Genomic DNA, 16285 nt, shown 5'->3' on the forward strand with positions numbered 1-16285 from the left:
ATGCTGTTATGTGCAAGTAACCATAGCTCTAACAATCTGGCAACTGATTCATTCATCATGACAGTGCTCTGCTCATAGATCATATCTTATCCAGACATTCCTTGCAATACAGAGTATTGCACAGATTCAGCAGCCTCCTTACTACCCAGACATGGCTCTGACAGACTTGTTTCTTTCCCAAACTTAGGATGCCATTCAAAGAAAAGAGATTTCAGGTTATATAGGAGATCAAGACTAACACAATAAACCATCTGATGGTAATCCCAATAAATGACTTTGAAAAATTCTTTCAATAGTGAAAGCATTGCTAAGAGAAGTATGTAAACTTAAAAGGGGCCTATTTTGAAGAGGACGACTGTTTAAACCAAATAGATATGTAGGTATTTTTTCTCTAATCTCAAGTCAAATACTTGTATATTTTGTGAGAATACAGGGGGTATGAGATCCTACTCGTAACTCTTCTGATCTGTTGGGATGTTAGGACCAGCTCACAATGTCATTGAATGGCTTTAAAATATAGAATGGTCTTAAATGTGAGTGGGGAGAGTCACGAGTAAGTTCTAATAGGCGTCCAATTTCTGTATTTAACCAAGGAAACAGACAAGTTAACAAATAACAAACAAAAGTTTAATGAATATAATAAAGAAATACATAAAGGAATAATCTATCATTATATCAATGCCTAACTACATACCTAAATCAGAGAGAGAGTTTATAAAAGTTCTAATTATAATATCTCTGGTCTAGTTGATTCAATCCAGTTGATGTGTGGGGCGGTCCTTCAGATATGGAGACAGGGATGGCTTGGATGAGGAGAGGCTGGAGTTGGATTATGCCAGAGCTATGCCTTCCACTACTTCTATGGCCGTCTCCCTGAGCTCATGATTTGAACCCTTTTTATCCCAGATTTCCTCCAATCAGATTTTTGGATTTATAACATCTGATGGGATATTTGACTCATATGGACAGATGTTCATTGGAGATGTGTAATAACATCTCTTTAAAAGGAAGTTTTATTTCCCTTTCCCACAAAAGGTGACAAATGTGTCAATTTTGACATTAAAATATTACTTTCATTTTTGATTGATTAAATAAAATTTTTACTGATTAAATTAACATTATTCTCTGCCTAGAATTCCAGAATTTCATCTGATAAACATGAATTACAAGTATCTACATTATGCTTGGCAATAGGGGAAAAAAGTGAAATCTACTCCGCACGCGGCGCTAGTATCGACGAGGTTGTAAACAGACTAAGCGATACGTTGTCGGTTCTAAAGTACGATTTGTTAATTCTTTAAACAAAAATCCAATAATTATTTTAAGACTGGGTAATGGCTGATGGAGGTTTTAACATTCAGGAATAACTAATTACTAAAGATGTTGTGGTAAATATACCCACTTTTATGAGAGGAAAAGCACAGCTGAGCAGCAGTTTGTCATCTCGAGACAGAAAAATATCTAGTAAAAGAATACATATTGAACGTATTATAGGAATGGCTCGTACTGTACATATAAAATTTTGAGGCAACACATGCATCCGGCAGTAACCAAACTTGGCAGTGAAATTATATTTATATGTTTTATGTTATGCAATTTTAGACCATGCATTGTTGGCAGAGATTCTTAATTTGTTTCACTGTTAGTCTAGCTCTCTATTAATACCGTATATAATTTTTTTTTCCATTCTAGACCCTAGCCTAATTTAAGTTTTCCATCTATAGTATTTTTAAATTTTTGTCTGTTTATAAATTCTAAGATTAAGAATGTATACTATCATACACAGTAAGGTCTTCATTGTGGAACTTCAATTCAAAGTAATATAGTGGTTTTAAAATTTGTACTATAGTTGAATAAATACTTGTAAGCTAATAAAAGAATTTTAATCTTTAAAACAAAATCTCTTTTTATTATTTAAAAAAATTCACACTATACACCATCTAGAAAAATTTTACATAAACTCAAATTGTAAAATAACAATTAGCTCAATTATTTTATAAACTTAATGTTTATAAAACATTTTTTTTTAAAAAAGAACTGGCTTAATATGCTCATGGAAAAACATAATTAGTGTTTCAATCATGTCTGCAATGAATTTATTATCTCTTGGAATGATACAAACTTTGAAGTCACTTTTTGTGTAAATAAACAGATGAGCAACTTGTCTATTTGTCACTGCTAATTGTCCTTGGATTTGATGAAAATAATCATGATTCCGTTTTAAAGTAATTTTGTCATCAGTACATTCCAAATATGGTATCTTTAGCACATTCACAGGAAGTTTAAAATTGGAGTAAGGACATTTAACTTCTAATATTTTATCATCATCCACTAGCCCATCTGGACTTGCAGCTAAGAATGGGTATTTTGAATGAAGAAACATGCCACATTCTTTCACAGGAGTATTTACAAAAGAATATGTTTCAATTGCTTCTTTTTCATACCTTAAGCCGTGAGAAATTGCCTTACTTTTTATTGGCCTACTTGACAGTAATGAGCCACACAATTTTACTCTGTCTGTTGATTTTAATTTACAAACTTTTCCAAAGTTTGAAGATGTCAAATGCAACAAATGTTCCTTCTTCCAAACTGCACTTTTTCATTGTAATCTGGTCTCTTTTTCCAAATGTTTTATGTACTCCCTACTTGCTTCAGTTACATGTAAAGCACTTAAAAAACATTTCAGGCATTGTGCTTTTGCAATAATCATGATCTGATTCTAAAGCCCTCATGTTTGCTGGTTGCCTTAATTGCAATATCGGTATTGCACAACCACTTTGCATGTTCATTGCCAAATTAATAACAAAGTTTGTATAATCAGGGATTGTACTGCCAGATGGTCTGGGGTCAAATTTTATGTCTTCCAATAATTTTCTTTTCATTCCTCTCTTCTTAAATAAATGAAATGGAAGCTCACTAGCCTTAACTGGGGAACCTTTATGTTGGCGGGTAGGCTGATGGAATGTTTGCAGAACCTGTGTGCATGTTTTGTGACACTTATATGTGCCTGTTCTTCCATATTCTTCTATTGCCAATAGTGTTACACATACATGTTTGCAATACGCTTTAGGCCCTTTACCTGCTGTACATTCACATATTACATTTTCTATAACCCCATCATCTGTAATTACTAAATCTGTGTAAATCTGTTCCCCTTGATTAATTCAGATTTTACATTACCTTTAAAATATAAAAAAATGTTTCTCTTTTGTTCCTCTTATTATTAATAAGAATTCATTAAAATACATCTGCACAGCAGACAGTGGCATTCTTTGATCTGACATCTCCATGTAGGCATCAATTGTCTCTATAGTCAAAACTGGTATTTGTAAACTTGGAGAGAGATCCTTATATTCAGATGAATCAGGAAGTTTGAGTTCAGGAGAGCTATCACAGGATATAGAAAAATTATGAGTTTCCTGATTCCTCTCATATGCCAGTAACCTGAAAATTATTGTAAACAAGTTTAATAACTAGTTAAGATATGATCACCAATATTTTATTTAGTTTTTTCTGTCTCATTGACAGGAAAGGCAAAAATTATTATTATATATTATATTCTTACCTTAATATATTACATATAATATAAAAATAAACAGTATAAGGTAACTGAACAGTATTGACAAGCACCTAAATATGGCATATATATAGTGTATGCCAGATTTAGTAAAAGAAAATGGGCAAAAATTCACTTGTACAAAAAGTTTATTGGTGAAGAAATTAGTCTTATTGCATTAAATTATTGAAACAAGATGACTTGTGACCAATAAAAAAGACATTTTGATTATATTTATTTTAAATACTCCAAATATTGTTTTCTCTTGGTAAAAGATTAAGATATATATCTCTTATATTGTCTTAGAACTTCATAGAAAGTAGTTTTGTTTGTATTGATTGTTGTTCTAAATTACAGTGATAACCTATTGGTACAGTTAACATTTCAGATACTGATATAAATTGGTTATAATATATCAGGCTCAGTACATGACCATATTCCAAAGGAAAAAAAATTTATTTTAATTAAAGTTTTGACCTTATGTATTGGTTAGACAAATGTGAAAGGAATCAATGAGAACTTTACTGATCTTTAAATGTTTTTATAGACGAAAAATGTGCATTTTGTGAAATCTTATTCTTAAAACTTTCATCTACTGGTAAGTTACCTTATCATGTAATAGTTATAATGACTTGAAATTATAAATGTAATAATTAACGATAAAAATATAGATGTAGATTATTTTAACTTACCTTTCTATTAAATCGGCTTTTCTACCAGCTAACTTGGCATTGTACTTTTTTAATTCTTCCTTTAATTGTACCGTTGTTAACCTTCCTAAAAAATATTTTCGTTCTTCCATTATTATAAAGTAAGCTATCCTTCGAACGGAACAGCTTGTTTACAACCGTATCGATATGCGCGACACCTATGTCACGTGATCACTTTTTTCCCCTATTACATCATTCATATAAAAAAAAAATCCACAGTCTCAAAATGCAAGAAAATAATTGTGTTTTTTCCAAACACTTCAATATACAACTAAGAACCCAATACAGTACATAATCTTAATAATTCAGCTGTTTGCTAGTTTGATATATTCAGTAATCCAATGCTAGTCAACTCATGTATTACCTGAACTATTGCTAAATCATAGGCAAACCTCCTACTAGTTCATGATCTGATTTCTACTAAATTTGAATATCTTCTCACTAAACAAGGTATGATAGTGAGCTTGAACTATAAAGGCTTGAACTTGGGAACAATATTAAAAGATTGTTAGGCTTGTCATCAAACACTGCTCAAAGGTACAACATCTTATTACATATGTGAGATCCAGGAGGTAAGAGGAAGTCGTATCTCCCTTTCCGGCGACTCACTTGTCAAGGATGGCGATTTCGTTTTGTTACGTGTTACACGTCACGTGAGTGGAGGAGGAGGAAGGATGGGGTCGACGATAAGGCAAAGCCGACAGTCAAGAAAGACACCATTTTATAACAAAACAAGACTTATTAAAATCGAAGCAAACAAAACTACACTTCTACCCTCAAATACAAAAGGGGGGCCGGAGAGAGAGAGTTTACAAATATTCGTTCATACCTCTATAAATTCCGTAATAGACGGAGTCTGGTGAATGTCCCGGTAGGTAAATATTCACTCAGAAGTGATAATCTTCAGGATGACGGAGAGAAAGTCAGTTAATTGGACGGTGGCATGTAGAACCTTAGAAACTCGTAGACTGGACAATGGTACTTAACAACTTAGAAACTTTCAGGTTCGGTCGACAGCACAGTGCACTTCGTAGTCCAGAGATGATCGGAGAGCCCTTTGGGGGGAAGGAAGCGTCTTTTATAGATTCTTGATGAGAAAATCGATCACATGATCAACAGTGGATTACAATTAGGGCCATAGGTGTTCCTGGGATTCAAAACAAAATGATGAATTCGGATGCCAACTGTAAATTATCATGCAAGTTGATCTACATGCTGCAAGGGAACAATGGCTTATTGACAGTTAGGGGACAATTGTTGCCAGTCAAGGGTCAACATTTTCTTGGTTATGGAATTTTGTTGATTAAGCCGTTGTATAACAGGAGTGAAATAATTTAGAAATTTGGGTTCTTAACTTCCAGATTTCACACATAATACTGTATAATGTGAGCCATTACCTGATGCCTTTGTTATTTAGGCATCCCTATGATAGGTTCCAAACTAGGGTTACTCGCCATTCTCACACTTCTGTCAGGATGATTTGAGATGAAGACATAATAAGGTAGTGATGGCATTTATTTTAAAGGAAAAATTCTTACAATTATTCGAAGTTGACACTCAAAATGGATGGGAGTCGATGATTCCAGTGGTGGATCGTTCAGTGGGTGGTGATTGGGAAGCAGAAATGGTGAATCCCTCAATGTTAGGTGAGTGAGGAGGATGGAAGACAATCTCCCAATGATGGCAAATTGAAGACAGGAATGTTGCTCCGGAAAGTGTTGGATTACCCAGAAGATGGTGGATCTCTTAAGGTTGGATCAGCGACACAGCAGTGATATGAGATGGCAATCAACACAATCTCAACGACTGCTCAACAACTTGAATGTCAATCTTGGAGTTGTTGATGACTCACACTTTACATTACACAATGGCGACTTCTTTGGCAATGACGACAACTCATGGTCTGACCTCGAGGATCAGTCCATTTTATCAAATTTAGACTTGAAATCCATGATTTGGACTGGTCAAGATCCAACTCTTCCTTATTCTTTCATTGGCTCTCACTTGTTGCTGTGACCAAGTTTAGGCCAGAGAGAATGAGCGTCTCCCTTATTCCAATGCCAGGGCTATCACTTCCTCCAGTGTTCACTTACAAACACCTGGGGTGATAGCCTGTAATTAAGGAAAGAGTGAACTCTCTTGGGTAATGGCCTTGTAATCAGGGAAGGGAGGTGTTTTATCACTTGAAAGTTAGGATATCTGAACCAATTACTTAATTGTCATATAAAGTGCTTTCCTCATCTTTCTTTTGTATATTTAAACTGGAAATTGCTTGTTTTATGAATCTTGACTTTTTCATCAATCACTTTTCCAGCTTTATTTCTCACCATGACATCATCTCTCTTACTTTGAGTTCGACAAATACATTATCTTTTACAACTCTGTTTTCAAAGATTGCAAAAAAGAAGAAAAGACAAAAATACAAACAAGTGAGGGGGTTTCGAACCTCACAATAAATATAAAAATCAGCCCATTCTCCTGAAATTTCTCACCAAAAATACTGTATCTCCTACTAAATTTCCTACAGTGGTTTCAATTTTCCATTAAATTTAGTGAGAATCCATCAACTTGGCAACAGTGATTACTGGCAATGAGAGAGCCTGAATGACAAAACAAGCAGAAGACAATTGAAAATTATTTTAAAAGGATCAGTAATTAATTTAAACATACAGTAACATATGATTGCCCTTCCTTCATATTTCTTGCCATTTTATATGTATTTTTGATTAATACAATGTACTAATACTGCATCTTGCAAATAAACAAATATTTTTGGTTTAAATGATTTACCTTTGAATTCACCTTACTTTTAATAATTTGGTAATCTCTTTAATCCAACACTGTTCATTCCAGTCCCATATGTTGGATTATTAAGACTGTACTGTGTTTTCATTCAGTTGGAAATTAAAGCTTGAATGTCACTGACTCAAAATAAAACTGCATTATGACAATATCAGACATGATGGTATTAGTTTTATCTGAATCAAATAATCTAATTTCTGTAAGAATAGAGCTATACTATAATGCTTCCTTTGTCACAAAAGTTTGGATACTATGCAATTTTATATGATGAATACATTAAAAATAGAAAATTCAATTAAGTTTTGTTTATACTGTTTTTAATTAACATATCCATAGTAAGATATTTCTATTATCTTTAATAAATATAAGTAAATAGAATATGTATATAAAAAATATCTTACTTGTTTAGAAGCTACAACTTTAACTGCATTATGATATTCACATATTGCTAGTATCCATTGGCAAAGAATAGCACATGTTTTTGACATCTATCAAAAAATCAAACATTTAAATTAAAATGTAATTTAAAAAAAATCAATGTGTTAAATTATTTTGATCTATTGTTCAATAATAAAAAATATCTTTAAGGATATTTCACCAATATACAGTACATTAACTGAAGTATTTTTTGATACATAAGATGTGATCAATACTTTCTCAAACATATTTGGTGCCTTTGGAAGAATTCCACCCTAATTAGCAGATCTTGCTCCTTCAGACTGTTTTTGTTTTCAAAGATAGACATTTTTTTCTGTAGGGAAAGACTTTTGAGAATAAGGAAATTGCCCAGAAAATTGCAATGAGAACACTAAAGGCTATTTCAAAAAGTGACTTTGAAAAATGCTTCCCATAGTTGCAGATATGCTGGAATAAGTGCATCACTTTAGAAAGAAACTACTTTGAAGGAGATCCAATGGAATAGGCGGTAAGTCTTTCCATAAATTTTACAGCAAATTTGTCTGAGAAACTGTTGATTATGCCTCATATATTCTCTAATGTAATATCGTTAATCAAATTTAATATGAAAAAAATTGTAAGTATTGTACATAAAATTTGATACTAATATTAATTATTTAATCTATATAAAATAAACTTTTATTGAAAATATTTTCTAAGCAGTATTTTCAATAAATACTTAATTTGTATGAAGTAAAAAGTAATGCAATTTGCTACTTATAATAAATTTTAAAAAATTTATTTATAGTTTTCAAAAATATATTGTTTTAAAATTACTATTAATATTATGCTAATTCCAAAAAATTGTTAATATATTTGAATTTATATTAGGCTAATGAATAAAAATTAAATACTTTTTGTATGTAATTCTAAATAAGATATTTATAATTACAAAATCAAAATACTAACTAAAATGTTATAAATAAATTATGCAAACCTTTGCTATGGCTGTGGGTGTAAAATTTTGATCATCAATGTATGGAGTAATTTTGTTAATGATTTTTTCAGAAATATCATCCTAAAAATAACAAGTACTCGTAATTTTTTCAGAGATATAGTTGAAAATTATTATAACAACAGATAGAAATTAAAATATGTAAATGAAATAAAAATAAATATATTTATATAAAAAAATAGGCATTTTTTGATATAATAATAGATTAATACATTTGTAATAGATTCAACAAATGTTTAGTTAATTATTAGGATTTTTATTAATATAAATAGAAGCACATTATAATTGGCTTTATATCATGTTATAAAAATATTACATCAAAACACAATCTGTATAAATATTTGTCTTTTTGCAATACATTTCAAGTGTTTTTAGCCTAAAAAATGAGCATTTTTGTTTTGTTATAATATCAAGTTCAGTATAAAATACACACATATCCAAAACTTAAGAATGAACACAATTGGTAATGGTAATAGCTAGAAAAAAAAATCACTGAACCAGTCAATGATGAGCCATAGTGTTGCAAGTGCTGTATTCCAATTCAAGGTGGATATATTCCATACTGACAAATCTCTCTGCCTGGTATTAGTACTTTCCATCCATTTTCCACCTATGTCCAGCTGTTATATGTATCTTTTTCACCAAAGTTTTACTTTTATTGCTTTGATATGTAAAAGTTGTTGTGTATTACCCTGCATTATTCATCAAGTAATACAGTTCTTGCCATATTTATCTGTATTCAACTATAGTTCTCTCTATTCATGTACAAATGTCATTTTTACTTAAATGTAATATGACTTTGGAAGTGATTATTTTAAAAATAAACTGCAGTTAAAATTAATTTTATTAATCAATTTATTTTAATAATTAAGAAATATTTTAAAAACAATGAAATTATATATGAATATTTAAAAAAATATTTCTTTAGTTCATGAATAACAGTTTCAAAACTCTAGATAAAGTCAGAACAGATATCATTAAAAGGAAAATTTATACAACTGACAATATAAACTATGCTTTCAAATTGTGTTATCTATTTCTGAAGTAAAAAAAAAAAAAAAATTAAACTTCAAAAATAAATATTTATGAACATATAGATACAAACCAGAAGTATTCTGATGAAATATACATTGTTTCAGAGAAAGAATTCTTATCAATATAATTTATTATTTAAAAAAATAATTTACTACAAATTGATAAATACCAAATAATTTATGTAATTATTTTTTAAAAAGTTTTCTACTAGTATTACTAATAAATTAATGTAATATTATTAGGTAAATACTATGACTTCTATGCAGGGTAAAATATATTCTTATATTGGTGCAGAAAAATAATTTCTTGGTTACGATTACAAATAAAAAGTAAAATGAGAAAAAAAAATTTTTTAGTTTAACAGAGGAAAAAAGTTAAATATTAAACTTTAGCTTCTATAAGTAAAACTTTAAAAAATATACGAAAGTAAATTTCTCTTTTTGAAGAAAGCATTGTAACTTTATATACTAAACATCAGCAAAAATACAGCAAGTTCACTCGTCTTGAAAAATTTGAAAATTTACAATAAGCAAACAAGATATATGTTTAATAAATGGAAACTTGTTTTAATGAATATCATCATCTACCTGAGTTAGGATTTCTGATCAAAGTTATTGTATTATTACTTTTTGTTTACAGCATCTAAAGTTGTAAATATAATATTTAATTTGTTTTAAAAATAAAATATTAGTAAATAATAACAAAAAATATTTTAAAGAATATTTACAAGTATGCACTTTAATTAAACAATTTATATGTATATAATTATCTCTCTACTTGTACAGTAAAACATGCTTGAGATATCTGCTAAGAGTAACATTCTCACATAACATAACAACAAACCACATGATTACTGGATTAAATTGAGTTATATTACCACTATTAGTAATTATTAAATACCAAGTAATTTTAGATAATTGGCACTAGAGACAAGGGCATCGCCAGGGGGGCAGAGGGGCAGCTGCTCTCCCCTAGAAATTCAAAAAAATTATTTAAATGCTAAGTTTTAATTAAAATAATCTTCTTAGGTTTTTTGTAAGTTAAAAAAATGTTTAATTAATATATTTATTTTCCAGTACATAGTAAATGATTAAAACTTTATGAATCGTTTTTATTTTACCTACATACAATTCATATCCTCTATCAATTTACTTCATCTTGTCCCCCCTGGTCCATTAGCTGCCATCGTCCTTGACTAGAGATGATGCCTAATGCCTACCTCTAGTGACAAATTACTTGGTATTTAATAATTAACAGTAGTGGTAATGTAGCTTGATTTAATCTTTTGGCTTTAATATAATTATCGGTCTTTGTGTTGTTTATATATGTATAACAACAAACATATTTGCTTCTTATTATTTCTTATAAAATCAATTAAATAAAGATAAATTTCACTTTTAATAAATCACGAGTATAAAAAGATTTGTTAATTTTTGCATTATTTAATTAATTTCAATATGAAGTATTTACAGTGAATAACATTTAACTGATATATTTCATCATACAAAGTTTCATTATAATAATTTTAAAGATTTATATTTACTTTGTCAAAATTAGAAAGATCATCTATAAACTTCTGAGGATCTTGAAGAAGTGATCTGCTAGCTTCCCAATATTCAAAACAGCTTTCACCAGATGGAACTTCTACTTTCTGTGGCTTAATTCCCAACATTACAGAAATTATTTCTATTATAATTATCATAATTTCTGGAGGTTTTGTAATAGCATATAACTGTGTAAATAAATTTAAAATTAAATTAATGCATTTCATATTTCAAGTATTCTTTTACATTGTATCAGCTATTTAAAATTGATAAAATTTAATTTACTAATAATACAATGAAAAAAAAAAACATTAGTTATGATTCAAACAAATCGATTTAAATGTCAAAGTTGATACTAAAATTTATATTGCTGTTTTTAATTGTTATACAATATTTTATATAAAATTATATATGAAATGAAAACCTCAATTATATCATTTTTATCTACAGATTTTAAACTTGCAAAAGCTACATCTGTTGATAAATGTGCCAAATCTAAATTCTTTTTGATTTCATCTGCCAATAACTGAGTTTTCTCTTGTTCTTCTTTAATTTCATCATCATCTTTTTCAATTTTGAGTTTCATTTCTTCTACTATTTTCTACATTTAATGAAATAAACAGAATAAATAAATAGTTATATTTATCAATGCAGGGCCGGATTTACAAATCCAGGGGCCCTGGGCACAAATTAACAGTTTTAATTAAGCATCGTGTTTCAGATAGACTAATTTTCATACCTGTTCTGAAGTAATTTGTTCATTTAACTTTTCTAAATTTTTCTCAACTTCAATAAACTGTTGTTGCTTGAATTCTAATGCTTTTTCTGTTTCAGACAATTTTTTTTCTGATAATGATAACTATAAAAATGAAGTTAAAATGTTAATTACTATAACAATAATTAAAACAAAATAAAATTCAATAAAATAAAATAGATAAACCTTATCTAATCCTATTTTCATGTGACTGATTTCAAAATTTAATTCTTTTCTTTTGTTGTTCAAAAGATGAATAAATGTTTTTAAAAACATGATGTATTTATTTGGAGTAATATAAACAGTGTAAAGCATTTTTCGGAAATATTTATGAGAAAAATGATTACATGTCTGATGTAAATTGGAACAAACTTCAATCTGCAAAAAAAATTAATAAATAATATAAAGTTTTTTACAAATAAAACAAGCAGTATCTTAAAAAGCTATTTTATTTTATTTTTAACATATATAATAATAAAATAATAATTTTTATAAATATTGAACATTTAAAATTAATAGATAACTTGAATTTCTTTGTATATTCCTATTTCAATTTTAATTATATATATAATATGAAATAAATATATTCTCGGACATAGATGACCAAGAACAAAATACTTTTAAAATATTAAAAATTTGACAATTTTAAACAAAATATTTGACATTCCTCTGAACCAGGGACGGCAAACCTACGGCATACATGCTCAAATTAACACATCAGAGAAATCATCTAGCACATAACATATCATGCAATTTCAGTTTACTACCTGATCATCCTTTTTTCAATCAGCTTATTTACATTTATTCTAATTAAAGCATATTTGCTTTATTGTTTTGAATATCATTATTCAAAGTCTAAAACTTCAGCATGCATAAGTATTTTTAAAGATAAGTATGCTTACTACATGGCACATGGACTCAAAAAGGTTTCCATTCCTGTTTTATATATATTAATTAAAGTTGAACAAGATACAAAGACAAACAGATAGACATTGTGATCTTTCAAAACAAAATGCCAACTATTACTAATAAAAGTTTAAATTTTAAACAGTTTAAACAGAAAATTAAAATTTAATAAATTTATTATAGCTACAAAAATCCTTTATTGTTTAAATCTTAATATATGAAGAATTAATTCTAATCTTTACTAAATGTATTAAATATTTGAAAAAAGTCAAACCAAACTTTTGAAATATACAGTATTTCCAATGCAACCATAAAAAAATATCTTACTAGGCAAAAATAAAAAGTACACTATTTAGCATTAGAAAAATTTTTAAATCAATTTATTATTATTTTTACTTCAATAGTATTCTTTTTTGTAAAGTTGTTTTGATAAAAAAATGTTTTAAAAGTTCATAACTATCAAGCTATAAACTTTTAAAACACCTTTCATCAAGCAAGTATCAAGCAATTTGCCATCATCAAATATTTCTTCAAAAAAAGCTCTGACTCTAATCAAATTAAACCAATATGAATAATATTTTGGATAAATCTGCTCCACATTTTCAATGAAGAAAAATCTTTTTAAATGTGGCAGAGAGAGTTTGGAAGATTAACCTTGACAGGATCAACAACAACAACAGAAGAAATAATAGATTCAAATTAAAGTGCACGAAATTACAGAAACTATACAAATCTTAACTAAATGGGTGAATCATATCTAAGTCAAGAATTGGACATATTGAAGATCTGTGCATAATAGTTGTCACATTGATATTGGAACAAAGCAACAACAGAGTATAACATTAAGACAATGTCAACATTACAACATTGTCAGATCATGCAAACTTGTTTTAGAGGAGATTGTATTAAAAAATAAAAATTACATATATTTTGAATTGTTCTCTAAAAATTGACTTTTGTCAATTTTTAGAGAACAATTCAAAACATGATCCTATTTATGTCTCAAGAAATCAACTTATAAAATAATAATCAATTTTTTATAACAAATTACTTTGACACAAATTACTTCAGTATTTTTCATATTTTCCATTTGGATTCTTGTGTATAAAGTTTAATTACTAAATTATATAATGAATTAATATCTATATTAAAAATTAGTGAAATTTCCAAAGAAACATACCAAATTTGGAATTAAATTTTGATTCTCAATTATGTCAGGATTATCATATATTATAGAAGATGCAATTTCTTTCAGTGCTTCTGGTGGCCACTCAAGAAACCAATCCATAGCACAACACTTAATTAAAGCTGGAAACTGTCTTAATCTATTTTGAAATTTTTCTTCATATCTATAAAAATAAATAAGTTTATTTTTAAAAATACAGGAACTTTAAAAAATCATTGTGAAATATGAAGTATGGGAAGTGGATAACAGTAAGACAATGAAGCTAAATTGTCAACATTGCTACCTGCCAACCAGCATTGTTTATTATAGTGTATTTTCTTCTGCTTTAAAATTTTTCAGAAATCAGTAAGTAGATATTGTGTGCAAGTATGAATTTCTTTGATTTGTGGTGAATCATTCTATATCAACTAAATCCTCTTGTGCATATTACAAAAACTATAATGAAGCCCATAGTATATAAAGTTACACTAAACAAGATATTCTGGTGTTCTATATCAATTACTATTAAAATATTCAAATGTCAATTGGCATGGAAATAAAATTTTCTAATTCAAACTCTAGCCTTTTTTTTCTTTAGGATATCATCAAAAATATAAAGTTCTTTTTAAAATAAAGATATTTTATATGTGATATTAATTACTTTTAACTATTTCTAAATGTTTTAAATTAATTACAAATTATTTAGTTGATTCTAATTGCAATATCTATAGATGTCAAATGATGTAAAGTCAAGTTATTTGAAATATTGCTAAAAACCTATAACATTTAAAATTAAAAGATTTTGATGTAAGTATAAGTTAATTGATTTCAAATGCTCTACTGATAAATCCAATATATGTCATCTAATATTCATTTAAATCTTTTTTAATTATATGAAATATTAAATAATGATACCAATTAATATTTCTGTAAGAAATATATATATGGTGGGCCAACGAAAACGAAACGGCAGAGTGTTCGTGTTCGTCCAAGCAAATCACTCGAACAGGTCGATTTTATTCTCGAGGGGACATCTTATGCAATAAAGTTTTTGCGAATCTGAATATTAACTAAACAAACATTGTTTTCGAAATAAATGTTTGTTTAGTTAATACAAAATAAATGAGTTTTTAAAATTTTTTGTTGTCTGTTGTATTCAGAATCGCAAAAACTTTATTGCAAAAGATGTCCCCTTGAGAATAAAATCGACCTGTCCGAGCGATTTGCTTGGACGAACACGAACACTCTGCCGTTTCATTTTCGTTGGCCCACCCTGTATAAGATACAGTGAATACTTAATAAAATAAAGAGAAGTAATAAATGAAATTTAGAAATTATGCTATATCATGATTTAATTGATAAATAAAATAAACTTAATTTTACCTCAAGGTTATTATAGTGTGAAGACAATTACTGATACGAGATATAAATGAAGAATAAAAGTTAGACTTTGAAAATGGTATTTTATTTTCCATTAAAACTGGCCTTAATGAAAAGCAAATTTCATTTAGATCTTTTTCTTCCATTAGATTCAATATATTATTAGAACTAAGTAAATTACATATATTATTCATGAATTCTTCAGAAACAACCTATAATGAGTTTAAAAATTTATTTATTTTTTTACAATTTTTAATTTAGTGATACGATACTGTATATTTAGAAAGTTAACATACTTCATCATCACTAAAATAAAACACAGTATTTTTATATTTAATTCCAGCATTTAAAATTATACTTTTTACTTCTTCTTTCCATTCAGTTTGATTTGAGAATACAAAATGAAAAAAATCAAAACCAGCCCTATATATATAAATAAAAATTAACATTTAATACAAAAATATTTTGCACAGAAATAAACAAATAAATACATATATAAGATTATATTAAATCTAATAAACTAACATGTAAGCAGCCAGTCGACTTAAACTTTGTCGTCCAGAACAGTTTATTCCCATAAGCAAACAGTTTCCTTGTGGCTGGAAAGAATTCTACAGATACGACATAAATGATTAAGAGCATTTTCATGTAAAATCAATTCTAAAATTGTTGATGTAGATGTCTGGTTATATTCCTCCACATAGCTACTAACAACATCCTTTAACTACAAAAATTAATTATATATTATAAAATAATTATTTATAAAATTAATATTACAGTAAAATTTACCTTTTTTCTGTCTTTAATTTCTTCATATATTTTTACTTCATCTGCTGTATTCATAAAATTTCCAAATAATATAGGTTTGTCAAATGTGAAATTAGGAAAATTTTCAAAAAACTCTGTTTGTAATATTTTTAATGCTATATTTTCAAATTGATGACAATCTTCAAAATTATTTAATCTATCTAGAAAAACACGGTAACATTCATGGATCCAGAGACGCAAAACTGATGTGATAT

The 16285-nt window shown here is 28.1% G+C and overlaps 1 protein-coding gene across 1 annotated transcript in view; it reads right to left on the reverse strand.

The window, feature by feature from the left end:
* The window catches only part of LOC136973417 (dynein axonemal heavy chain 1-like), a 40044-nt gene extending 24063 nt beyond the window's left edge, over window positions 1-15981 (reverse strand). The window contains exons 1-10 of the mRNA XM_067268137.1: window positions 15789-15981; window positions 15560-15686; window positions 15267-15475; window positions 13899-14067; window positions 11999-12190; window positions 11798-11917; window positions 11483-11659; window positions 11058-11246; window positions 8462-8542; window positions 7470-7556 (exon numbers count right to left, since the gene is read on the reverse strand). Of these exons, the coding sequence (XP_067124238.1) occupies window positions 7470-7556; window positions 8462-8542; window positions 11058-11246; window positions 11483-11659; window positions 11798-11917; window positions 11999-12190; window positions 13899-14067; window positions 15267-15475; window positions 15560-15686; window positions 15789-15841 (1404 nt within the window). The 5' untranslated portion in view covers window positions 15842-15981. The remainder of the gene's footprint in view (window positions 1-7469; window positions 7557-8461; window positions 8543-11057; window positions 11247-11482; window positions 11660-11797; window positions 11918-11998; window positions 12191-13898; window positions 14068-15266; window positions 15476-15559; window positions 15687-15788) is intronic.
* Window positions 15982-16285: the final 304 nt, after the last annotated feature.

This window comes from Centruroides vittatus, unplaced genomic scaffold (assembly GCF_030686945.1).
Source record: "Centruroides vittatus isolate TY-2023 unplaced genomic scaffold, ASM3068694v2 contig_1074, whole genome shotgun sequence".
Lineage (NCBI taxonomy): Eukaryota > Metazoa > Arthropoda > Arachnida > Scorpiones > Buthidae > Centruroides > Centruroides vittatus.